The sequence below is a fragment of the Fundulus heteroclitus genome, chromosome 16, assembly GCF_011125445.2.
Source record: "Fundulus heteroclitus isolate FHET01 chromosome 16, MU-UCD_Fhet_4.1, whole genome shotgun sequence".
Classification (NCBI taxonomy): domain Eukaryota; kingdom Metazoa; phylum Chordata; class Actinopteri; order Cyprinodontiformes; family Fundulidae; genus Fundulus; species Fundulus heteroclitus.
The window spans coordinates 34,399,383-34,425,573 of NC_046376.1; the positions used below are offsets into that span (position 1 = coordinate 34,399,383).

Below are 26,191 nucleotides of genomic sequence, written 5' to 3' on the forward strand. Positions count from 1 at the left end.
CTAAGCAGTTACATGATGCATCTAATCGCAGCTTTGTCATTTGTTCACAGACCTTTTTTGGGGGCAGTTTGTTTTTATTCCAAAGGATAAAGAAGTACATCCAGGATAATTGGAACAAGTGTGACCTGACAGCTATTCTTCTTTTTCTGTTGGCTCTAATGTGCAGGTGAATGTTGTTCCTACACTGTAACGGTGCCAAGATGAGACTCACAGCTGCACGTGTTTCAGCCATCTTTGCAGAAGGCCCTTAAAGCCTGTTAGAAGTGTCTTGTTTTATGTCCACGTTTTCCTTTAATGTATGCATCTGTCTGTATTATCGTGTGAAACTCTGCTTGTTGCAAACAATGCACACCATCAGTAAACAGGGATGCACCAAGCAGAAATTTGTGGCCACTTGCCGAGCTCAGGTTCTTGAAAAGCCCTGACCAGGCCATAAGGATTTTGTTTCAACTTCATCTTTAAAAACTGCTTGGTTAATTAGATTAGGAGTAAAGACATCACCCTGCTGTATTAGTGTGCGGTTGCTGTTAATGTCCTTTTTTCCATTATTTTCAAACAAAGAAAAAAACCCATTTTAGAGGTAAAATCTTAAATTGGTCTAAGAATCCAACTATTGCAATGACTGTGCTTAGCAAAGTTATTGTAAACAGAAGCAGCAGTTTTTGTGTGTATTCCTTGAAAGACTCACCTTGAAAAATCACTACCTTAACTCTATGATTTCTAAATGGCTGCAATTGTTTCCAAATCCATTGTGTTATGTGATAGACAGAGGCTGCATTATAGTCAGCCTTCCTGTTATTTGCTTTGAGTCTTACACTCTCAGTTTCTATTAGCCTGGATGAGCCACACACATGTTGAAATGTCTTTAAAACAGGGAATTTTGTTTTACATTTGAAGACATGTCTAACAACCTAAACTTTTGAAATTGCTTCCTAGTGTGTCATCTAAGTTCATTTTAAACACCTTACTGATATGAAAAACAGCTCATTTTAAGCTTTCACATGTAACAGCGTCTATACTGATGAGTGTTGTTGTCGGCATAACTTAGTGGTGCTGAGGTCTGATGTGTTCACTGACTAGAAATAGATCAGGTTGTCAGTCAGCTCTTAATGACATGAAATAATTTAATTCTCAGTGAACATTTGATTTCAAATGCATTTAAACATATAAAAATCACAATTTAGCTTTGTGAAATTACTGTTTTATGTATATAACACTTGTGTATGGTGTGCTTTCTTTTATATTCAACTCATATTTGGAAAAAATATTCTCTTGAGAAGCTGCTAGTAACAAGGGCAAATAATTTATGTTGTTTTTGTTATTTTTGATAGTAAAGAAATGTCCATTACTTAAGTTTGGAAGCGTCTTGGTAGGTTGTGAGATATAATCTGGTCTGTCAACCAACTGGGAAGGGCTGGTTTTGTACTAGATGATTTGATGATTTCCTTAACCTGTTTAGTTGTTAGATAACCATCTGCTTTGTGTTGGTGTATAATGTAGGTGTGTTGTCTTGAGGAAAATAGAAACAATAACAGACTGCTTTTATTTGCAGAATATTTCCTTCGTCATTTAATTTTGGGCGAGCTTTGATGGCCATTGACTACATGGTGTTCACACTGCGTTTGATCCATATATTTGCCATCAACAAACAGCTTGGACCAAAAATCATCATTCTTGGAAAAATGGTAATATAACTGCTCTCAAAACAGTTTATATAAATGTTATTTATATAGTGCCAGTTCACAACACGTCATGTCAGGGCACTTTACAGAGTCAAATTTAATCAAATCATACAGAAAAATTGGTCAAAAAGTTTCCTTTCTGACGAAACCAAGCAGATTGCATCTCGTCGTGACAAGCAGCATTCACTCCCCCTGAAAAAGTGTAGAGCCACAGTGGATCACCAACATGGTGCTGCACTTTTTTTTTAAATCACCCCACTGAGTTCCATGCTTCTTAAATCTTGGTATGCGTTTTTTATTTTAACTGTCCAGTATTTTTTCTCATGTTGTAAATTTGCCAGAACTGGACTGTCTCCTAATACACTTCTGCAGTGGTAGAAAGCATATTAACATACTGTATAATTGTCACAATTAGGAACTGTTCAGCAGTTGACAGAGCAGTTCTCCAGAGGTTGGTTAAAACTCCTGAGGATATCATTGGTCTTCCTTTACCTCCCCTGGAGCACATCTACCAATCTTGATGCCCCAAAGTATAGTGAAAGGTTTTACACACCAATTTCACCCTTTATTCACCGTGCTACCATCCGGCAGAAGGTACTGGTTTCTAAAGACACACATGGCCAGATTCAGGAGCAGCTTTTACCCAACAATTCATCACTGAACTGGTTGTCTCACATGCCAATCATTCTGACGCGTTCACGTAACGGCAGTGTGCGTGAGCGTTCCTTGTCAGTTTCTGCTTGCTGACTGTGCATGCGCACTGCTAGTGTTTATGTATTAGGTAATAAGCTTCGGTGTTAGCCATTCATTGTAGCTCTGCTGCTCTCACTGTATACTTTGAACATGGCTGAGAGTTGCAAGAAGCAAACCATGTACAAGTTTGAGAGAAGAAGGCCTCGGTATAAAGAAATAGGACCAGAGTGTATTTGGGAGATTTTTTTCATGCGATCCCACTGAGGAGCGGAAAAGCAAGATAGGACGGTCTTGCGCATGTGCAGTTATTTATAAAGGGACATGGGGAAATTTCCAGAAAAACAGCCACCTCTACCTTTAAGGAAGCTTGCTGAAATTATGTTGTATGTGATATGTGCAATGACAATAAAGCATCTTTCAACTGCTTTTTCCCCCTCAGGTGAAGGATGTTTTCTTCTTCCTTTTCTTCCTGGGTGTTTGGCTTATGGCCTACGGAGTGGCTCATCAGGCGCTCCTCTACTCATATGACCCGCGGCCTAACTGGATTTTTCGCAGAGTGTACTACAGGCCATATTTGCACATATTTGGGCAAATCCCTATTAATGAAATGGATGGTAAGTATTTCTTCATATAATTATATATAGATATATTTATATCTATTTATCTATATATGTTTGACATAGTCATATAGTATTTTCCTGTCCTTCTGTTTTACAGTGACATGCTTTTATCAAAATTACTTCTGACATCTAGAAATGACAGGCATCTCAGTTATATAAATGTATAACTGCTGTCTAGCAAAACAGGTGCACTTTGAAGGGATGACTAAATAATTGTACAGTTATGAGCTGGCCATTCCATAGCTGGATTGTGTTTGCCCAACACATCCTAATAACACTTTACTAAACTAATTGTGAAAATGTTTTAAGCTATCGCTGCACCGTTGCACATTAGTTAGAACAGTTACCTTGCAGGAACAAGTTTTTAGTTTGAATCCCCAGTCCAGGCACTTTATGCATGGAGTTTTCATGTTTTTACCATACATACACGATTCCTCTTTGGGAAATAAGGTTTCCTCCCACAGTCCAGAGTTTGTATTACAAGGTCAATGGTCTATTTTATTGTCTTTGTGTGCGTGCATGGGTTGTATTTTTTGAAGATGTTGTTTCGCCAGTGGCCTTTATTTGTAGCAGTGAGATAGGAAGTGGGCAGTGACAGGAGGGGGAAAAGACATGCAGCAAACATCCTGAAGGTGGGAGTCAACCCTTGATGGCTACGTCAAAGATGGACATTTTTTTCAAGTTTTCAATGGAAAACTTTGAAGTCACTTTTTTGGCCCTGTCAGGTAGGTTTCTGACAGCCAAGTTAAAAATATTTCAATTTTGACCTACGAGGTCAGGATTAGTAACGTTAGGATAGTTGCGTGACTTTGTCAGGGAAACTTGTGTTTACAATTTTGCGTCCATTTTCCTATTTCCAGTTTTTATAAAGGATTGACTGATTTTTAGCCCATTCGAGTTTCTCTTTAGGGACTATAAGAAGATATAAGAGCAGAATTGAAAATACATTTTCATGCCTTCTGCATAACAGAGTTTAATACATTAGTCCCTGTGAAACAGGAAAAAAATTATCGCCTTAAAAACTGACCAGTGTGTGTTATTATGGCAATTAGCTAGGCAGCATTTGTGGATCAGTAATCTCTGTGTGTCCCTAAAACTGGTAAGAACCTTAGCGTAAGTAAGAGATTTCCAAATGATCAGCTGCCAAAATTGTAAAATGTTTTTTTTTTTGTTTTTGCTTGGCTTTAATTTGCATGAATTAAACATACAGTGTTTTTTTTTTTGTATTTTTTCTGTATTCTGGCTTTCTATATATGCAATATACTTTGTAAAACTTGTTGTTTAATACAATGTAGAAGGTTTTAAAGAGTAAAACAGTGGTAAAGTCAATAAGACACTTGAGAAAAGTTGTTTCAATGACAAACTTTTTTTTCTTTTTTCTTTTTACAAAACTTTGTTTTTGAGAAGAAATGTTGCTGTTTTTTTTGCAATAGGTGGGTAGCTGTGTCAGGGTCAGGGTTAGCGAGAATCTTTAAGAAACCAATAAAATGAAGTGTGATGAAGTTAAGATTTTGAGAACATACCAGCACTCATTTTAGCCTGTACCCCTCATACATTTTTTTATTTTAGGGTTGGACGATAATTCAAGAACAATATATATTGATCGATAGATGTAGAAAAACAGGGGTTAATAAAACGTTTAATAGAAGAACAGTTTTCCTTCCTATTCCATTCTAGCCTATCATGTGGGTTAATACTAGAGTCATTACATCCTCCCAACCAATTACAAACGCAAACCCAGGAACCCTCCTTCATCACGATCCATCCACTTTGAAGAGTTCAGAGATTGAGCAAAGGGCTTGTACTTGTAAAACGCTTTAACTAGTCCGACGACCCAAAAGCGCTTTACACTACAGTCAGTCACACCTTCGCACACGGCGGTGAGCTGTGTTAGTAGCCCCAATCAGTCTGCCCCTGTACCCTGGAGCAAACTGACAGAGCCCAGGCTGCCATACATTGGCGCCACCGGGCCCTCTGACCACTGGCAGCAGGCAATTCAGGTGAAGCGTCTTGCCCAAGGACACAACGACTGAGACGGTCAGAGCGGGAGATCAAACCAGCAATCCGACAATTGCAGGACAAACTCCCTAACTCCTCTGCCACTAATACTTGTTGGTAAAAAAGTTGATAGAATAAAGAGTTGTATTTGAATTCAGTGTTTTTTTATTTAAAAATAGATTAAGCAACTGCATAAATAACCAGGGCTGCACTCAAAATCTATGTTTTGAATTTTTTGATAATTATCATCATCGGATTTCTATTTTATCCATATGTTGTTTTTTTCCCCTATATCGCCCAGACCTAATTTATTTGTTTATTTTCTTTCTAATGTGTCCTGTCTGGCAGTGTAGCATTTGTTTTCTTAATGCCAAAGAGAGCCCAACAGATTTTGTTTCACAAGTGGAACATTACTTCTAATACTATAGTGATCCGCTTGACATGTATGCAAAAAAACTGTATTGGATATTATTGTCATGATTTGAAGCAATTTCCAGACCCCCATGCAGAGTCGCTCAAGAGACCACTTAAAGTGAAGATGGTTTATTTACAATATATGAAAGGTTCAGTAAAGCGGTCGAATCCGCCAAGGTTAGCTCGGCATTTACGGAACCCACTTTCGGGTTTGTCTACATAGGAGAGAGATGAGTTAACAATACTGTATGGGGGCAGGTGCAGAAAATGACAGGAGGAGAGAACTTATTTATGTAGTTAGTAAGAGCGTGGGGGAGGAGGATATAGGAGTTGGGATTCAGTGTTGGTGGACAGGTAATATCCAGGGTCCGAGAGAATGAGGGTGAGTTCCGGTATGGTTGTCTTCCTTGGAGTGAGCAACGCGCTGGAGAGTGGGGAAGGCAGGCGAAGGAGTCTAAGGACACCACAAAGCTGCAATGGCAGTATGCCAGTCTTCCTTTGCGACCAATTTGAAGGACACTTGCAATCATCAAAAAGGGTCTGAAACACAAGAATAAAACAATCCTGAGACAAAGATCATAAAGTCAAAAATTCAAACAAAAACCCACTAACACTCGAGAACTGGCTGGGAATATCATCATAGGTAATCATCCGGTGAAGAGTGACGATCGTGTAGCTCCTTTTAAGTACCACTCAGCCTGATCAGGAGATTTGCTTCAGGTGTGCAGCAACGAGAGCTGACGGACTCTCCAGCAGACGTCTTCTCTGAAACAGGAACTCACTCATACAAGGAACCGAACACACCAAAATCCTAACAATCCATCCGTTGTCTTCCGCTTTTCCGGGGTCGGGTCGCGGGGGTAGCAGCTTCAGTAGGGAGGCCCAGGCGTCCCTCTCCCCAGCCACTTGGGCCAGCTCCTCCGGGGGAATCCCAAGGCGTTCCCAGGCCAGCCGAGAGACATAGTCCCTCAAGCGTGTCGTGGGCCTTTCCCTGGGCCTCCTTCCGATGGGACGTGCCCGGAACACCTCACCAGGGACGTTTCCAGGAGGCATCCTGACCAGATGCCCGAGCCACCTCAACTGGCTCCTCTCGACGTGGAGGAGCAGCGGCTCTACTCTGAGTCCTCCCCGGATGACTGAGCTCCTCACCCTATCTCTAAGGGTGAGCCCAGACACACTACGGAGGAAACTCATTTCGGCCGCTTGTATCCGGGATCTCATTCTTTTGGTCACGCCCCAAAGCTTGTGACCATAGATGAGGGTAGGAAAATAGGTCGACCGGTAAATCGAGAGGCTTGCCTTTTGGCTCAGCTCTCACTTCACCACAACGGATCGATACAGCGCCCGCTTCACAGCAGACGCCGCACCAATTCACCTGTCAATCTCCCGCTTCATCTTCCCCTCATTCATGAACAAGACCCCAAGATACTTGTACTCCTCCACTAGGGGCAGCACATCCTCCCCAACCCGGAGAAGGCACTCTACCCTTTTCCGGTTCAATTCCATGGTCTTGGATTTGTTGGCACTGATTTTCATCCCAGCCGCTCTGCACTCAGCTGCGAACCGCTCTAGTGAGAGCTGTAGATCACACCCTGATGAAGCCAATAGGACCCCGTCAATCCGCGAATAGCAGAGACGTGACCATAAGGCCACCAAAACGGATCCCCTCAACACCTTGGCTGCGCCTAGAAATTCTGTCCATAAAAGTTATGAACAGAATCGGTGACAAAGGGCATCCTTAGCGGAGTCCAACTCTCACCGGAAACGGGTCCGACTTACTGCCGGCAATGCGGACCAGACTCTGACACCGGTCATACAGAGACCTGACAGCCCTTATTAAAGGGCCCGGTACTCCATACTCCCGGAGTACCCCCCACAGAATCCCTCAAGGGACACGGTCGAATGCCTTATCCAGATCCACAAAGCATATGTAGACTGGTTGGGCAAACTCCCATGCACCCTCCAGGAAGCCTGCTGAGGGCGTAGAGCTGATCCAGTGTTCCACGGCCAGGACAAAAACCACACTGCTCTTCCCGAATCCGAGATTTGACTATCCGACGGACCCTCCTTTCCAGAACCCCGGAAAAGATCTTACCGAGGACGCTTAAGAGTGTGATTCCTCTGTAATTGGAACACACCCTCCGGTCCCCCTTTTTAAATAGGGGGACCACAACCCCAGTCTGCCAATCCAGGGGACCGGCCCAGATGTCCACGCAATGCTGCAGAGCCGCGTTAATCAACACAGCCCCACAACATCCAGAGCCTTAAGGTACTCAGGGCGAATCTCATCCACCCCCGGGGCCTTGCCACCGAGGAGCTTTTTAACAACTTTGGCAACCTCAGCACAGGATATGGGAGAACCCGACCCAGAGTCCTCAGGCTCTGCTTCCGCAATGGAAGACGTGTTGGTGGGATTAAGGAGGTCTTCGAAGTATTCCGCCCACCGACACACGACGTCCCGAGTTGAGGTCAGCAGCACACCACCCCCACTATAAACAGTGTTGGTACTGCACTGCTTCCCTCTCCTGAGATGCCGGATAGTGGACCAGAATTGCTTCGAAGCCGTACGGAAGTCTTTCTACATGGCCTCTCCGAACTCTTCCCAAGCCCGAGTTTTTGCCTTGCCGACCAGCCGAGCCGCCTGCCGCTTTGACTGCTGGTACACATCAGCTGCTTCCAGAGTCCCAAAGGCCAATAAAGCCTGATAGGGCTCCTTCTTCAGCTTGATGGCTTTCCTCACCGCCGGTGTCCACCAGCGTGTTGGAGGGTTGCCGCCGCGACATGCACCGACAACCTTGCGGCCACAGCTCTGACTAGCCGCCTCAACAATAGAGGTGTGGAACATGGTCCATTCAGACTCAATGTCCCCCGCCTCCCTCAGGATGTGTTCAAGGCTCTCCCGGAGGTGGGAGTTAAAGCTCCGTCTCACGGGGGACTCTGCCAGACGTTCCCAGCAAACCCTCACAATACGTTTGGGCCTGCCAGGTCTGACCGGCTTCCTCCCCCACCATCGGAGCCAACTCACCACCAGGTAGTGGTCGGTGGAGAGCTCCGCCCCTCTCTGCACCCGAGTGTCCAAGACATGCGGCCGCAGTTCAGATGGAACAACAACAAAGTCGATCATTGAACTACGGCCTAAGGTGTCCTGGTGCCAAGAACACATGTGGACACCCTTATGCTTGAACATGGTGTTCGTAACGGACAATCCATGACGAGCACAGAAGTCTAACAACAAAACACCACTCGAGTTCAGATCAGGTGGGCCGTTCCTCCCAACCACGCCCCTCCAAGTACCACTGTCATTGCCCACGTGAGCGTTGAAGTCCCCCAGCAAAACAAAGGAGTCCCCAGGAGGGGCACTCTCCAGTACCCCCTCCAAGGACTCCAAAAGGGTGGGTAATCTGAACTGCTGTTTGGAGCATAAGCAGAAATAACAGTCAGAATCCGTCCCCCCACACGAATGCGATGCACAACCTATCTTTAATACAGATGAAATAACAGAAACAGAGGTAGTCAACATTATCAGCTCACTGAACAAAGCTAAGAATGACTTTGTTTTGGATGTTGGTTTTATAAAAGAGCATAAATACACACCGATGGCGCCGATTACTCACATGATTAATTTGTCCATTAAAAACTCAGTGGTTCCAGCAACGTAGTGGGTGTGGTTAGTTCAATTTCTAAATCTGGGGATAAAACAGATAAGCATAATAACAGACCGTTTGACATCTTGCCTGTGGTTTTAAAGATGATAGAGAAATGTGTGGGCAAAAAACAAAAAAAGATACATTGAAACATACATTATTGACAAATTTTCTCCTGCAATGCTTGCAGATTTGCCTCTAAGTTATTGGAAATGATTGTATGTTGTACAGGTTAAACTTGTCTTGGGCTTGTTTGTCATTATATTTCTGAGATTCTTCAGTCAAATGTAAGAAACTCTGTTTTGAAGCATGGTCATTAAGGTTGTGTGGCAGTTCACTGTAAATAATAGAGTAATAACTAGACTAACTAAAAGCAACTTGGGCAATTGGATTTCAATAGCCGTGAGATATATGAAGGTTGCTTACTGATGTTCCTCCATGTGCTCCTCTGATGTTCTTCATTCTAGCTGACAAACTGGAGGAATCTGACTGCACTTACAACCATACAGAGATTGAGGCAGGAGCAGAACCCTGTCTGAGTACCTATGCAAACTGGCTTGTTGTCATCCTCCTGGTTATATATCTGCTGTTTACCAACATAGTGCTGGTCAACCTTCTCATTGCCATGTTCAGGTAGGATAAACATTTGACATCATTCACTATCTTATTTCTTCTGCAGCTCTAGGACCAAGTTTCCACCGTGTTTTCATGTTCTGTCTGCAGCTACACCTTTTCCAAAGTACAGGAGCACAGTGACATCTACTGGAAGTTTCAACGTTACAACCTCATCGTGGAGTACCACTCCAGACCCTGCCTGGCACCACCTTTCATCATCTTCTCCCATCTCCACATTCTTATCAAGAGACACATCCGTCAGATTCCTTCCGTCAAGAGTCAGCACTTTGGTGAGAAATCAGCAAGTGGAAAGCAAAATATGCATTTTTTTTAAAAACTAATGTCTATCTGTATAAAGAGAGGTTTCTAAAAGCTTCATTTGCATCAAATATGACATTGCTGCATTTGTACTTGTAGAAGGGTCCTGTTCTGAGATTTAGGAGCAAACACAAAAGAGTGAGCTGAGTAGAAGACCTGCAGTAATGGTGAAAGGACCAGTAGAAAAAAACACGTGCTACATAGCTTTCAACATTTGAAATTGCAATAAATTTCAACAAACATGAGTGGTGACCTTTTGTGTTCAGGCAATCTAAGTTGATCCTTTGTTTAATGCCCTTTACTGCAGGTACTGCAGGTCTACATCTTTGCACATCTAAATTTCTTTCAACTTGCCCAATCAGTCACAAAATGTTTCTCAATTAAATTTAGGTCTGGACTTTGACTAGGCTGTACTATCACGTGAATATGCCTTGGTCTAAAACATGCTGGCACCACCATGCTTCAGTACGGACATGGTGCGTTCAGGGTAATGTGCAGTATACGTTTTCTTCCACAAATAATCCAAAACCAATTAATTTATAAAGTACATTTTAAAAAAAAATAGCCATTATGCTCAAAGCATTGTACAAAACTGTGATTAATAAAAGAGAAAGAACAAAAACATGTATTGAAACATATAAAAAAAGAACAGAGATGGTAAAAAGAGCATTTCAACTCAAACCAATCAAACCCCTTCGAAAAAAGATACTTTTTTTTATTTATTTTTTTTATTTTTTAAAGAGACTTAAAAAAGTGAGGCAAAGATGTCTGTTTAATAGTTTAAGGCAAAGGGTTTTCCAAAGTTCGGCAGCCACAACAGAAAAAGCTTGAACTACTCTAAATTTCCAAGTAGTTTTTTGGGACAACTAAAAGCAGCTGGGCAGCTGGTGAAGGGGGCTGTGAAGGCAGACAAGCTTGAAGTAAATCAGAGGTGCAGAGGAGCTGCATTTCAGCCAAGCCTAATAAAAATGTGTGGGCCAAATAATTATAGTTGAAAGTAAGTTTATTTTTAAGTTCACTATAGAGAATATATAGGCTGAGGGGAAGGAGAAAATACCTTCTCTGTTCTATTGAACATCCTAAATAGATGAGATGTGCTCTTCTGTCTGTACCTGTCAAGAACAGAATCAGAGGACCCAGAATTCAGCCAGACGAGTAGGTGACATTTAAGATTATTATCTATTATCTTTATTAAAAGACAGGCAAATTGGTCAGAACCAGAATGACAGGCAGACAGAATGATGAAAAGGATAATCAGAGTCTGTGGTCCAGAAACAGTTCAGGGTCAAGCCAGTTAATCAGAAGTGCAGGGATTGTCCAGAACAGAATCTGGGAGCAAACTATGACAGTACTGGTTATATAACAGGTTAAAATATTTCAAAGCAATAGTTAAAAAGTTAAATTCTATCCTCATTTGACTGGACCCCTTATTTCATATGTTTATTGTGTCTCCTAGGTAGCTTGTAATAAACCTCAAACACTCCTTCTAATGTCTTTCTTTCAACAATGGCTTTTTCACAACGGTGTTGTGGAGCACAGGACTAATGGTTGTCATATGTATAGATTCACTCACCTGAGCTTTAGATCTCTGCAGCTCCTCCAGAGTTACCTTGGGCCTCTTGGCTCCTTCTCTGATTACGGCTCTCCTTCGCCTCCTTGTCATTTTAGGTGGGCATTCATGTCCTGCTAGATCTGCAGGTGGTCCATCCTCTCCATGTTCAGACCATGGTTTGATCAGAGCTTTGGGAGATTGTTTCAGAATCTAAACTGAACCAGAACTTCCTCCCTGACCCAACTACTGGGTTGCTTGGTCTTCCTGGTGCCGGTTGTTCTCTAATGTTTTCTAACGAACGTCTGAGGCCTGAAATAGAACATATGCAGCTGTATACACACAGCTGGATGCTGTTTAAGGAGTGTGAAGACGTTTTCAGGGTGCTGTAGAATGGCAGCAGCATTCCACACATTCTGCTTCCTTAGAGGACTACTCTGCAGATCCTTATGACTGCCATTAAAGTCCAAATATGCATGTGTGCTGCTTTTACTCTCCACATCCATTTACTGATCTCTTTGTATCCTCAGTTGTGGAGCTGAAAGGCAGGAAGGCCAGCTGCCTGAATACATGGGAGGCTGTGCAGAAAGAGAATCTCCTGTCTGCTCAGAATAAGAAGCTGAGAGAGAGCGACACCGCACGACTTCAGCGGACTTCTGTTAAGTAAGTTGCCTCTTGTGTGAAACTTTCTAAAGGTTGGACCAGCCCATCAATTTGATGATATTTCAGTTTAACAGGATCAATTGGGAAAGATTAGAAAAACATTTGCTTCAAATTATTACAAAAACAGGACTACCGGTATGGTTCATCCATGTTGAGGTCTGTGGAGTTTATTTTCAGGAACATGATGGGAGTTTTTATTGGGAAATATACAATTAGACAGTGAAATCTGAAAGGTTTTTCACAGTATGGATACAAATGGGGCATTTTTACAAATGATTAGTTTTTATTTTTCCGTTGACATTACAAAAGCAAAACATCCTACAGGAGGAGAACTTTGCCCTCGTTTTCATAGTATGGTACCAGATGTCTTACCTGACTCCGCCAGATAGATTTGCTCCGCATATCCATCTGGAAACCTTCCGTTGAAGTAATTTTGGGAAGGGGCAAAATACTGGTTAGCTGATTGGCCTATGTTGGTGATAGACGGGCCAAATGAACCAATCAGATTCGTCGTCGCTCTGTTACGAGCGACGACGAAAACACAACCACAAGCCAAGCTACTCTTGCTGCTGCAGGTAAAGGCTCGTTAGCTCAGCAAAGAAATACTCTGTAATTCCGATAAAACTTGCTCGATAGCCGCGCTAACGCTAGTTTCATCGGCTGAAGCCGCCATGTTGTTTAGACTGAACTGACGCGCTTCCCGTTGCGTCACACCTCAACCCGCCTCAAAGCCAACGCTGATTGGACGTTCGTTTGGTGAACGGCTCCAAATTTTCTTCAACGGAGAGTAGCCAGACTGATCTGCGAGTGAAACCTTGAAAGCTCGCGAGATCAGGATGGTCTCACGAGGCTACCAGATGTCATCATCATGGCAAGAACTCTAGACAACCCACAGTCTGCCACAGTTGCTCTGTGGAATACGTTTGGTCCAGTATTCAGAAATAATTTCAGACATAATCAAATCTTTTTGCTTTTCTATGGAAAATAATTTCAGCTGAGTTATCGGGAGATTTTGTGCTTACAACCTATGGAGAACCTCGGTGAGCACAGACTTAGATGTGGCAACGCTAAAACCGAAGGAAACAATTTACATTGTGCACAGAATTAATTAAAAAAGTCCATTACATGTCAGGAATTTAGAGCTCTGTGTGAATCCTCCAGTCAGTTTTAAGAATAAAGGATCTTTTGAAGCAGGATCTGTTAGAAGTATTTATCTCTCCAACAGCAGATGACTCTCTTGGCATTTTCATTTAGTGTAAATCCAGCTATGTTTGTCCTGGACACTGCAGCTAAACACTAGTACAAGATGAACCAAGACCATCTCTGTGCCCCACCTATAATCTTCCTTTGTAAAACATTCAGTTGAACTGTGTGTACAACAGTGTAAAAAGCTAAATTATCAGAGGTTTAGTTGAAACGGTAATTTATTACGCTGCCTTAACGATCAGGCAGTCACTGTGACTCACTTATTCTAGTTTAAGTGCTTGTTTCACACAGGAAGGTCCTTATTGGCATACAGCCACACTTCTGTGTGATTAAGTACCAAATACAAACAGCTGATTAAATGTTCATAAAAAAAGTGTTTGCTGAACATGAAAGGCCATGTTCACAAATGCTCTCCTTTTAATGGCAGATGACAAGCTACCTGTAAATATTAAAATTAGTTTTCGAAAGCCCCCATGAGCCCCCATTTTTGAATTTTTTTTTTTTTTTTTTTTTTTTTTTTTTTTTAGGTAGGATTCGTTAGCCTTGCATGTTAAAAAAAATGAAATTTCTAACATTTTACAGACTAACGGTGAAACATGTTTTATTTGAAATCTGGGGGTATGGTTTTGATCAGTTACCTTATGACCATAATGTTTTCCTGTCTGAACATGGAACAAAAATGAATGCAAACTGATTTTTTTCTGCACCATGTCCTGAAACAGAGGCGACATAAAGAACATGATATCTGTGCATGTTTCTGCAGGGTGGACAGTGTTCTGAAGCAGATGGCAGAAATCAGAGACCACGACCGAAGGCTGCGTGTACTTGAGACGCAGGTCAGCAAACCTTAAAGGAAACATAGCATACCTTTATCTCTACCACGAGTTTCCACAGTTTATCAGGTCTTGATCAAATAGTTGTAACACAATTTAATCCTAATCCCACACAGATAGGATGTTAAAACTTGTTTTAGAACTTGTCTTTTGGTTTAGGTTAAGTGTGTGTGTGTGTGTGTGTGTGTGTGTGTGTGTGTGTGTGTGTGTGTGTGTGTGTGTGTGTGTGTGTGTGTGTGTGTGTGCTGTTAGTTCTGCCTGTTCAGCACTCATCATCTCTGTCATGCATCCATCCCTCCCCCAGCTGGACTACTGCTGCAGCGCCCTCTCCTGGATGACTGAAGCTCTGTCTCAAAGTAACGTGGTCAGCACCAGCCGGCCTCCTCCACTCCACAAAGGTGATATGAAGGAATTAAAATGCCATGGGGGTTTGCTCCAAATATTACACCTGCAATGACTTTTCATAGCATTAAGTTGGGCTTTTCTAACATATCTAGATTTATATTGGACTAGAAAAAAAACCTCAGTGGGGAAGTTCTGTGTATTTGATGGAAAACAAGGCATTCAAGTTTTGACAATCAAGCATATATTACACTGTTCAGGTTCTTTTTAAAGGTAACTTAAAACCCGTCTTTTTAAAATGGCTTTGGCTTAGATTTAGAGTGTTTAATGTTTTTAGTTTTTCTTTTGTATGCCGTTTTTTGATCTAGGCCTTGAGAATTAAAGTTTTATCTCCTTACCTTTTTTAATCTTAATGTTTGGATTTTGTTGCAGATGTTACACCACTGTCTCCAAGCTGAGCTTCAGGATCAAACCAATGCCAATGCAGTGACTGTTGTGTCATTAAGATTTCTATTCCGTGGACCACCTCTGAACACAACAACCCCTTATTAACGCTGTCCACCACTGTGGCTCAGTTTAAACATCTGCTAAGACACTAAAACTGGTTTGTTACCCAAAGTCACAGGTCAATGATGTACTTTGTTAAATACAGTTTACTCAGGAAAATCATGTTGAAGAACTTATAGTTTGCAATTTGGACAGGTTTTGAGGTGTTATGACAAAATGTATATTTTATACTTTTTTATGAAAAGACCAGCATACATGTATTTAACTTTTACTGTTTTTTTGTTATTTGTTTTTAAAGATAAAATCTGGCAAAGTCTAAAAGTCCAATCTTCACAGTGTTGGTTTCTGTTCAATGGCAAGCAGCATTAGCACCATATGTTACCAAAGAGTGCCTTGCAAAATAAATAAATAAGACATTTCTAGCCTAGTAAGATAATATGGTGCTTAAGGATCACATTCAGTGCTTTCTGCATTTAACAGGGCTTTCTACCCCCAAGGGTAAAAAATAAGTAACAAAAACATGCTAAAGCCTACTTTTTAGGCTTAATAATGACAGCTCAGTGGACCGACCATTTCATAACAATTATTTCCGTAATATTTTAAATGAAGACATCTTTTTTTTCCCCTGAGTTCCTCCTCTGGTTATCTCTAAGTAACTGTAAAAAGGTTCTCTTTCCAGACTAGACATTTTGTTAATGACAAATTGTTTTCATTTACTTATTTTTTGCAATGAAGACAGAACCCAAACCCAGAGCAGAGATTTAAAGAGGAGGTGGAGACATTTCTTTCAGGATGCCATAATGTTTCTGACACAGTAAAGGAGCATGAACACATGAACATTAAAGATATGACCTTTAAAGAACAAGAACTCCTCTCCAAGGCCCTTTAAATTATGCCTGATCACCTCTTAATTTGGGCAAAACAACACTTTATCACCGATGCTGTCCTGAATGTGCTATGCAGCAAGGTTATTATGACTTTGAAGTGTTTTGCTCAAAACAAATTTTATTTATATATATTTAAATATATCCCAAAGTGTTTACTATTTGTCCCAAACCTTTTCTGTTCAGAAATGGCTAACTGTAAAACTTTGAATGGGAAAGCAGCTAAAGGCATGAGATTGTATATTATCTATGATGCTGTTTTTTTTATCTTTGAATTATTCTCTCTCTTATGTTTAAACAATCTGGTAGAAAATATAAAAGAACCCATTTGTTTAAATACCGGGTAAGAGCACTTTTCCCAAAATCTGCAACTGATTGGTTCATCACAGACTCATGACAAGCTGAGTGAGACAGGAGACTAAAGAGAGAGAAGGCAGCAGGAAATCTTAGCAGCTTTAAAGCAAACCTAGGCGGATTCGGCTGAAATAAACACTATCTGTACATCATGTATTTGGCTGTTTTCATCTTATTTTGTGTGAAGTTCCTTCTAAAGCACATTTAAAATGCTCAGCATCTTCAGAGGCTTTCTTCAAGCTAATCGCCTGGTTCCTTACTTAACATAAGGTCACATCATAAATTCGGTTCCAGGAGAGCGAAGCCTCACTTATTTTTGTAGAGATTACCTCCTTGAAGCTACAACCTGCTTCAGCTATGCCTGTGTTGGTCCTTTTGGGAATCTGCGCTCTGCGGACCCTTTTTGGACATCTGGGGTTCTGGTCTCCCTAGTGTCTGCATCGGCGCTCTTATGGACAAATCTTACATATACAAGCACTCTCTCACAAACACCCACAGGTGCCTGGATCCAGGTGTTACAGATACACTTTTATAAAGATAAACACTATATAATTAGCCTTGGCTGCCACTAAATACATCTTGTATTAAAGGTACATAGCCATGTTATTTGACTTTTTTCTTAAATGTACGTGTCAGTAGCTCACGCTGGTTGCATACAAAGTTTTTATGAAAGATTATCACGTCCTGCTGCTGTATTAGTTGTTATTTTGTTGTTTTAAGCTTTGTTTTTGCTAAATTTCTTAGTAAATCCTGTTTGTTTATTCAGGATATTAATGGCATTATGTACTGCTCGTGTGCAGCAGGGTTTAAAACAAGGAAGTGGCTGACGGCTGTGAGCATCTCCCAACAAAACAATAAAAAAAGGTCCAAGATCCAGTAAAAAAGACAGCATAAAAAATATGATTCAAGAGGGGATTTACTGGAATGTCACTGGGAATACAGTATGAATGTTGGTGTTCAATGAAGCAGACGCTAAACCTGCCGAGGCTCAGATGTCCGTAGCTCTTTATGCACGTACATAACACAGTCTCGCTGAAAAACGTTTTCAGGCATGTTGTCATAGGTGTCGATTGTTTGTATACCTTTGCAACTTATTCTGCTTGATTTGTTCTTTCTATATTCTTTCTTTTTCTAACAAACATGAACAATTATTTATTCTTATCTATCTCCAGCAGTCATTCAAAACAAGAATTGGAAAGACCTTAGCTCTTTATGCATTTATACAACCCAGTCTCATTCAACAACAACACATTTTATCTAAAAGCGCCTTTCAGAACATTTAAGGACACCGTACAGAACAAGCATAACAATACAGCTGAAACAAAAGTAACAATGAATTGGCAGTCACAGAGAGGATGCATTTTTGAACAAATGACTTTTTAGAATTGAACTGTAGATAGTGCCTGTAGATGTCTGGATGGAGAGAGTTGCAGAGTTTGGGAGCAGAGCATGAGGTGCTATGGTACTGAGGCAGGAGGGAGGAACAGTAAAGTGAATGGAAGAGGAGGATCTAAGGCAAGGCAAAGGCAAATTTATTTATATAGCACAAGTCAGTACACAGACAATGCAAAGTGCTTTACATGATTAAAATATAGGAAATAAAGCAGGAAAAAGCAGTAGGAAAAAAAATAAAAATAATAATTTGCATTCGACTATTTAGCTAGTGCAGTTGAATGCAGTCCTAAACAGATGTGTTTTTAGTCTTGATTTAAAGGAACTCAGGCTTTCAGCACCTTTACAATTTTCTGGAAGTTTGTTCCAGATCAGTGGAGCATAGGAACTAAATGCTGCTTCTCTGTGTTTAGTTCTGGTTCTAGGTATGCAGAGTAGGCTGGAGCCAGAAGACCTGAGTGGTCTGGAGGGTTGATACACTGATAACAAGTCTGTGATGTATTTAGGTGCTAAGCCATTCAGGGATTTATAGACTAACAGAAGTATTTTAAAGTCTATTCTCTGAGATACAGGGAGCCAGTGTAAGGACTTTAGAACTGGGGTGATGTGCTCTACGTTCTTAGTCTTAGTGAGGACGTGGGCAGCAGCGTTCTGGATCAGCTGCAGCTGTCTGATCCACTTTTTAGGAAGTCCTGTGAAAACACCGTTGCAGTAATCAATTTGACTAAAAATAAACGCATGGGTTAGTTTTTCTAGATCCTGCTGAGACATCAGTCCTTTAATCCTGGAAATGTTCCTCAGGTGATAGAAAGCCGACCTTGTAATTGTCTTTAGATGCTTTTGGAGGTTCAGGTCTGAGTCCATCACTACACCCAGATTTTGGGCCTGATCAGTGGTTCATCTAAGGGTGCAGGAAGGAGCAGTGATGTGAAGGAGATCAGAAAGGTAGGGGGAACGAGGCTGTGGATGGCCTTGAATGTGTACAGAAGAATTTTGAATTCTATTGTGAATCTAACGGGGAGCCGGTGGAGCTGCTGTAGGACTGGGTGATGTGATGAAATGAGGAGGTTTTGGTAATAATGCTAGTAACTGAATTCTGAACCACTTGAAGCTTATGCAGGGATTTTGAGGAAGTCCAAAGAGAAGAGTTACAGTGATCAATGCAGAAGGTGACAAGTCTGTGGACATGAATTGATGCAGAATGAAGGGAAAGGGAGGAACCAAGGCAATTAATGTTAAGAGGAAAACAGGCAGAACAGCTGATGTTATTGATATGAGAGGTAAAGGATGGAGTGCTATCGAAAATGACACCCAGTTTTGGCCGGTGGCTGCTTAGTTTCCTCAAAGTAAAACTGGTCCTCCTGGCGCTTAACTGCACACACAATACTCCTAGGGACCGGATCTTTGTCCTGATGTGTTTTGGGGTTTGAAAGCCAAAGGGAGATCATGTTTAGAAAAAAAACATCTCATTTTGTCTGATACTTCTGCAATATGGGGTATGACGATTGGTCTAGTTCTAGGTTTGGGGTCCTCCTTTTCACCCAATGGCTGGCTGGAGTCTTATTTGGGTTTCTTGTCTGCTTTGAGGCAAGCCCACCTGGGGTAGCCACATTGCTCTAGGGCTGTCTTGTGTGTGATTTCTCCTCTCTGTCTCCTGAGTTTGTGGGGATGCTGTCTGCTCTGTGATACAGAGTCTTGATTTTTCCCAACTTGTGCTCCAGAGTGAAACACGGTGGTGACTGCATCATGCTGGGGAGTTCTTCAGCAGGGACAGAAAAGCTGGTTAGAGTTTAGAGAGTTGGGTTGCTGTAATATAGCAACTTTTAGATAGCTCTTGAGAACTGGACTTCGGCACCCCTTGGCTGAAGTTTCCCTATCTGACAGACTTACAACCCTACCCTGCAATAAAACTTGAGCGATTCTGCAAAGGATAGATCTGTAGATTTGCTGTCATTTAAAAAAAAAAAAAAGATAACCTACAACAGTTGTGTCCTGTTACATCTGATTTTAGCTTGTTTGCTGTTATGTTTGTTGAAAAAAATACACATTATGTACATATTACTTTCTGTTGTGTAGCAAGTAAAATACCAAGAAGATACATTCGTCTGACAGAACAAAATATCAGAAAGTCCTCTGACAATGGACTGTGTGTGTGTGCCCGGGGTTGGGGTTAGGCAGTGGGAGGAGCTGCTGGATAGGGAGAGCCAAGCCAGAGATCTCTGATCAGACGACCCGGTTCTGCAGAACAGCATGGAGGCTCACCTGGAGAAAGACAGGGAGGGAGGCGCAGCAACCAGGAGCCAGCAAGAAAGTGATCAGGTAGGAGCATGCTGAGGAATATGTGGCATGGCTGTCATTAGGATTACAACGCTGCATTTTCGGTACATTATTTTTAAACAGCAGCAGTCAGGGTGAGGAGGGAAACAGCCGGGTTAAAAGAACCATCCCTGTGCCGGTAGGAAGTCAGAAAGACTTACGTTAACTCACATTTCTTTCTCAACTTAGTAAGGTAGTTCAAAATACAGAAATTAAGGCTCAGTTTTTAATTTAGAGGATCACTGGATGTATTTATACTTTTAAAAGTATTTTTTTTTTGTTTATTAGGTGGCAAAAATTGTTTTCATTCAACCCAGACTAGTTCTACAGGTGGTCTAAAACACTGGAAATTAGTTGTTTACTTTTTTTTGGGTTGGAATTATGTGAATTGTTCACAGAAAATCTGTTTCCCATTAATCTATCAGCTGATTTCACACTACAGAGCTTTTAGTGCAAACATCAGTGTATTTACAGGGGAAAGGCAGAGATGGAATATAAACAAACTCTGGTGCGACCGTAACGTGAGGCAAGCAGCATCTCTCTGGCTGCAGGCTGGCTACCTGTGCAGGTAACCCGACCAAATAACCTGCTGATTAATCAGCTTGGCATATTAGCTTTCATGACAGGTGGTGGATGAAAAGAACTTTAAGGAGCAATAAGTTAGATTTCACCACTAGGTGGGCTGTTGAGCACTGTCTGTAAAGCAAAACAAGATATGTGGCAAGCCACGGCGCTCTCTACCTCCAAAATCTAAGCAACAGACCAGTTATCCGCTTAAAAGGGACCACGACCGAAGGCTGCATTCCATCTAAAATTATACCTTTAGTTCTTCACAAAACTATCTTTTGATCGAAAATAACTTTGCTTACTGCACCTTTAAGTAACAATGTGCTCAGGGGCGTGCTGCAGGTTCTTTCCAGGAACAGAAGTATGTCTATTTACATGTAAGCTGTCTTTGTGATTGAATGCTCTGTGGTATTTGTGCAATGCTGCACGCAAGGGGTTTGTTAAAGCTTTGGAAAAAAAGATAGGGTTAATTGGTATAATCACTGTGGTTAGGGAAGGTATTACTTCAGCCTCAGCTTTTACCTTCTATGAATTTCAACAGACGTCTTTACGCAGAACACTGAGCCGTGTGCAAAAATGAGTTTGACTGTCGTAATGCAATCCATTGTATGACTAGGAACAGGTAAACTTGTAGAACCAGTTCCCTTTCATAGTAACCTGTAATGATATCTTTCTGAAAAACTTGCCAAATCATGTTGACATTTGGAGAAGCCCTTAAGCAATAATAAAAGAAAGACATGAGTGAGATATCTCTTTAAGAAACATTTGGTAAAAACAGCACATTTTATGTGTTGTAGAGAAACAAGTATAAGAGACTGTTAGATGTTTTCCTTGCCTGCCCTGTTTATTAATAGGTTCTCGATTCTGGATTTCCTTGTTTTGCCTCTCATCTGCTTTTTCTTGACAATGACCGGGAGTCTCAATTATAAAGCTTGCATACGCACAAAATGGGGCCTGAAACTTGCTTCATCTCTTTCCACGCTGTATTTGAAATAAAAAAATTATAATCTTGATAGGATAACGTGCGATCCTCATGGCAACTCTGAACCATGCATACGCTCACTTTGGAGAAAAGGAAAATTGGCGACGCAGATGGTAAAGTGGTGAATTACAGCCCCACTGCATGATGATCAATGAGATGTTCAATTTCTCTTCATATCAGACTTTTATCATATATTGACTTTATCATAAGCATTTAAAACCCATGTCGTGCTTGAGCAGCTGACACATAGCTATCCACAAGACCTTGTCAAATAAATAAAACATTAAAAAAAGCCCATAATCCATGCTAAATCTTAAATGAAAGTCCACACAACATTTTATCAGTCTTTTCTACCATCATATTCCTCTCCCTAAGGATAACCAGGTTGACATGTACCACAGATAGGCAGATAATTGTGTCAAGGATTGTGATATTGTGACTTTAATTAGTGTTAACAGTTTTTGGAAATTGGCCACGGGAAATAAAATCAGACTGTTTCTAAACTGTGAGAAGTTGCTAACTCTCTTTCCCCAAGGGGCTGCCATCACCACAGGGTAACCACTCTATAAAGCCTAGTCCTCCCGGGCCAACCTCTTTCTTTCCTCTGCTGCTGGCAGCAGCATCAGAGAGGCTTTCTCTCCTCTTTTCCATTGACTTCTTGAAGAGAAGGTCTACACAGGAAGGACGAAGCAACCTTGGGCCCGAAAGGAGTTTGGAGACCTGCTTGGTTCCTGTGGGATGTACTTGCTGTGAAAATCAAAGCAACGGCGATCTTTCTTAGCTGTGCAGGAGAAAGATGACCTGGGAGTCAAACCCCCTCCACAGGATGCACAGAGATCCCCACACTGCGACCTCTTCCACAGTTCGAGTGAAGCCCACCAGAAACCTGTGTAGAACTCACCCAGGTCTGGTTCTCAAACGAGGGCATTCAGCATCAGAGGCGCTTCCTGGTTGAAAGCTCGAACTGCTTTCAACCAGATGCCCCAAAGTCAACCAAATGGACACAGAGGCAGAAGTTTGGAAGAGATCATGGGAAAAGTTAGGATGTGATGAAAGCATTTAAAATGGTTTACTTCTAAAGCATTTTTAAGGTTTGACTAAGGTTAAGACCTGGCTCTTGCAGGATAACGCAACTCACTAGCGACTCTTGAGACAACGCTATGCTGATGTGTTTTGGGTGTGTTTTACAGTTATGACAAACTTTTTTTTTCCAAAAGAGTTTTATACACTAATGGGACATTAATGTCTGTGTTTTCCAGTCAGCTCACTACACCAAATATAGCTTAAAAGTCTTTTTAAATGAGTTCCCAATATTAGCCTCCATTATGAATCACTACTAACCCTAGTTAAAACATAACCAGGGCTCTTAACTTTCACGCAATGAGCATGAGACACACGCATTTCTGACTACACGTGGCATTCCTCATGCAAAAAATAACAAAGCCCATATGGGCTGTGGATGATTCCTGTACAGTTCAGAGCTCAGTTTAAACCCTGCCTTACGTAGAGCTGTTTCAGCTTCTTTCATCAGTGATTCCTTTTTTTTTTCAGTGTCCTGTTTAGCAATGTGGCAATAAGAATTGATGTCTTAATGCCAAATAGAGCTTGACAGATTTTACTTTCACAAGTGGAGCAATCAGCTTTCGCCATAGTGCTCCACTTGATTTATGCATGTAAATAGTTTTATTGTGATTCCTGTGGGGAGAATTTAAAATTATGTGGACACTACAATGGGAAAGTACATTAGGAGAGTAAAGGAAGAACAAGAAGAGAAAAAAAAGAAAGAGAAGAGGTGAACAAAAAAAAAAATGGAGAGAATGATAAAACGTCTTCAGTCTGCTTCATCACCTGGAAAGAGAGATGTAAAAAGAACAGCACAACCAACGGACATAGTATACAGATACAATAAAGTAACACCTTGATACCATTGCTAAATCATATGTATTATTATTTAAAATGACATGTATAATGTGATACCTGAAAAAAGAAAGTAAAAAAAATACGGGCTTTCTGTATAGAAGTGAACCCTGAGTACCTGGAACCCAACACCTGTGGGTGTTTGTGAGAGTGCACTTGTGTATGTAAAATTTATCCAAAAGAAAAATGCTCAGTAGTGGTTGTGAAGAACCAAAGGCCCACCTTCACCGAGCACCGAGGCAGGCGCCAGGGGACCCATAACCCCGGACCCCCAAAAGGGCCCCCAAAGCAGGGTGCCCAAGAGGGACCAACACGGGGAATCTGCCCCCCCCTCCAAGGAAAGAGGAGAGACGACCCCGAGGAAATCCTCCGGCCACCGCAATGCCGAAGTCCCCAGGAGCCGCGGGGACGAGCCCGTGGGCTCCGCTGGCAGCCAGCTACGCTGAAGTGGCACCGGCCATGGGCCCCAGGGCCCGGAGGCGCCCCGCCCCCCGGCAGGAGCCCCAGCCGAGCCCCGGGGGCCTCGGCCCCGCGAAGCAGTCGCCAGGAATGGGCCTGCACCCACCTGGAAATCCTCCCCGAACCCGAGGGCTGCCAATGCACCAAGCGGGCCAAGGCGCCAGCCAGCGGAGGGGGGCAGGACGGGGGGGATGGGCTCCGCACCTAGCGGAGACTTGAGATGTTCTTGGGAGAGGGAGCGGTTCAGACCCGAACCTGGCAAAAAAATAAATAAATCTCATTCACACCATCCCACCCCACTCACCACACACAGACTTTCAAAAAAAAAAAAAAAAAAAAGGGGACGACGCCATACACACATTTCCACATAACACTCACATCCAACGATTCCAAGTGGGGGGAGGGGGGGCCACCACAATTCAACTATCCGACTGCCAGTTCTCGACCCCCGATCACACACCCGGACCACGAGGGGGCCAACATGACCCGTACTGGCCACCCAACCAGAACCCCCCCATCAGTGATTCCTGCTGCAGTTAGTGTTAACATAGCAGCAGAAAAAGAGTGATCAATTGTGCTTAATTTGGTCTTAACTATATTCAGTGATTATTTGTCCCACTTGGGGTCTGTTTCATTTGATCCATTCATGTGGGTCTATCTAGAAACAAAATATGTTTTACAAGAATAAAGCAGACAGTTGGAATGGACTCAGGAAGGTGGAGTTTTGGTTGCAGCAGACAGGATTTCTGGAGATGAGCAACAATCAGAGCAAATTATATGTTCATCAGAAATCTGGAATTGACCACAGAGCCATTTATTTGTTGAGAAGGTGCAATATTGAGCATTAATGTTGTGAATGGAGTTCAAGTGGGATTATCCTCATATTAGGCAGTCTCGGTATGTTGAAAACAATAACTGGAGACCAATTGTGTTTTTGTTTTTTTTAACCAACTGTACAATAAAGTCTCAACACTCCTCTTTCACTTTGTAACACAAAGTAAACACAAGTAAAACATCTCTACTTCCATGTCTAGGCAATAAAAATGAGACGGAGTAGACTAGGTCAGCTCTTCCTGCGTTGCTCCCCATGCAATGCAGGAGGAGCAATGTTAGATTCAATGTTAGAGCAAACTGTTAGATTTCTAAACTTGAAGAGAGGTTTTTACCAATTTATTTCATATGTGTGCAGAGTTTGCTGTTAAAAGAATGCCAGTGCTTGAATCATCCTTCAACTATAGTCTTAATATCAGCTGACTGAGCTAATATTCACCAGACAATACAAAACAGACCGAGGGGAGGCCTCAGACTTAATAGCTAATGTCACGAAACAGAGACAGATTGAGGACCCAGTATTCAGCCAGACATGAGAGTGACAATATGAAGGCTTTATTAAAGCTCCAATTGTTAAGACAGGGAATATGCAGGCTTGGTGGTCAGAATAATAGTTCCAAGTCGGTACACAGGCGGGCATGATAAAACAGGCAGGGACAACACAAACTCAAAAAATCCAAAAACAAGCTGGGTCTGGTATATGGATAAACAGGCAAAAATAAGGATGGCACCAGGGGCGGTTCTAGACAGGGGCCAACAGGGGCCCATGCCCCTGTAGAAATGGTCCTGGCCCCTGTACTAAAGACATAACATTAAATACACTTTTCATAATTATTTGCAATGGCAAAGAATCCATAAATGATTGGTTACTTTGACCAATTTTATTTTTTACCTATACAGTTTTACTCTTAGAAGGATTTAAAAATTGAGATGTTTAGCTTTAGCCGTATTTAGCTGGGCACAAGTTTTCAACTGCTAGATCAGGGGTCTGAAACCTGCAGTTCCAAAACCACAAGTGGCTCACTTAATATTATTACACAGTTAAATATTGCCATTTTATTGTTTCATTTTTTTGTTCTGTGCCCCTGTGAAAAAACACTGGCCCCACCTTGGCCCCCCTGGTAAATTTGGTCTAGAACCGCCACTGGATGGCACAGAGATCAAAAAGGCTAATTGGGTCAGGTCAACAGGCAAACAATACAGAGCTCAGGGAATGCGGGACTAGACTCACCAATAGGCTCGTAAAGACAATGATCTGGCAGAGTGCAGGAGACAGAGGCAGGTATAAGTAGAGGAGTGAGCAGATGAATGGAGTGGAACTGATTACCAGAATGGGTGGAGCTGACCAGGGGGGAAAAAGTGTCTGGAAGTAAACTGAAGCTGATTGGATGGTGATTGGTGAAGG

The 26,191-nt window shown here is 42.0% G+C and overlaps 2 protein-coding genes across 2 annotated transcripts in view; both read left to right on the forward strand.

The window, feature by feature from the left end:
• Window positions 1-16,476, forward strand: part of LOC105925249 (transient receptor potential cation channel subfamily M member 4) — a 67,706-nt gene extending 51,230 nt beyond the window's left edge. The window contains exons 20-28 of the mRNA XM_036148550.1: window positions 51-166; window positions 1,553-1,685; window positions 2,815-2,989; window positions 9,519-9,684; window positions 9,775-9,956; window positions 12,064-12,196; window positions 14,166-14,238; window positions 14,540-14,633; window positions 15,010-16,476. Of these exons, the coding sequence (XP_036004443.1) occupies window positions 51-166; window positions 1,553-1,685; window positions 2,815-2,989; window positions 9,519-9,684; window positions 9,775-9,956; window positions 12,064-12,196; window positions 14,166-14,238; window positions 14,540-14,633; window positions 15,010-15,035 (1,098 nt within the window). The 3' untranslated portion in view covers window positions 15,036-16,476. The remainder of the gene's footprint in view (window positions 1-50; window positions 167-1,552; window positions 1,686-2,814; window positions 2,990-9,518; window positions 9,685-9,774; window positions 9,957-12,063; window positions 12,197-14,165; window positions 14,239-14,539; window positions 14,634-15,009) is intronic.
• A 3,475-nt stretch (window positions 16,477-19,951) lies between these two features.
• Window positions 19,952-26,191, forward strand: part of LOC105925258 (transient receptor potential cation channel subfamily M member 4) — a 61,474-nt gene continuing 55,234 nt past the window's right edge. Inside the window, exon 1 of the mRNA XM_012861006.3 lies at window positions 19,952-20,033. Within this exon, the coding sequence (XP_012716460.2) occupies window positions 19,965-20,033 (69 nt within the window). The 5' untranslated portion in view covers window positions 19,952-19,964. The remainder of the gene's footprint in view (window positions 20,034-26,191) is intronic.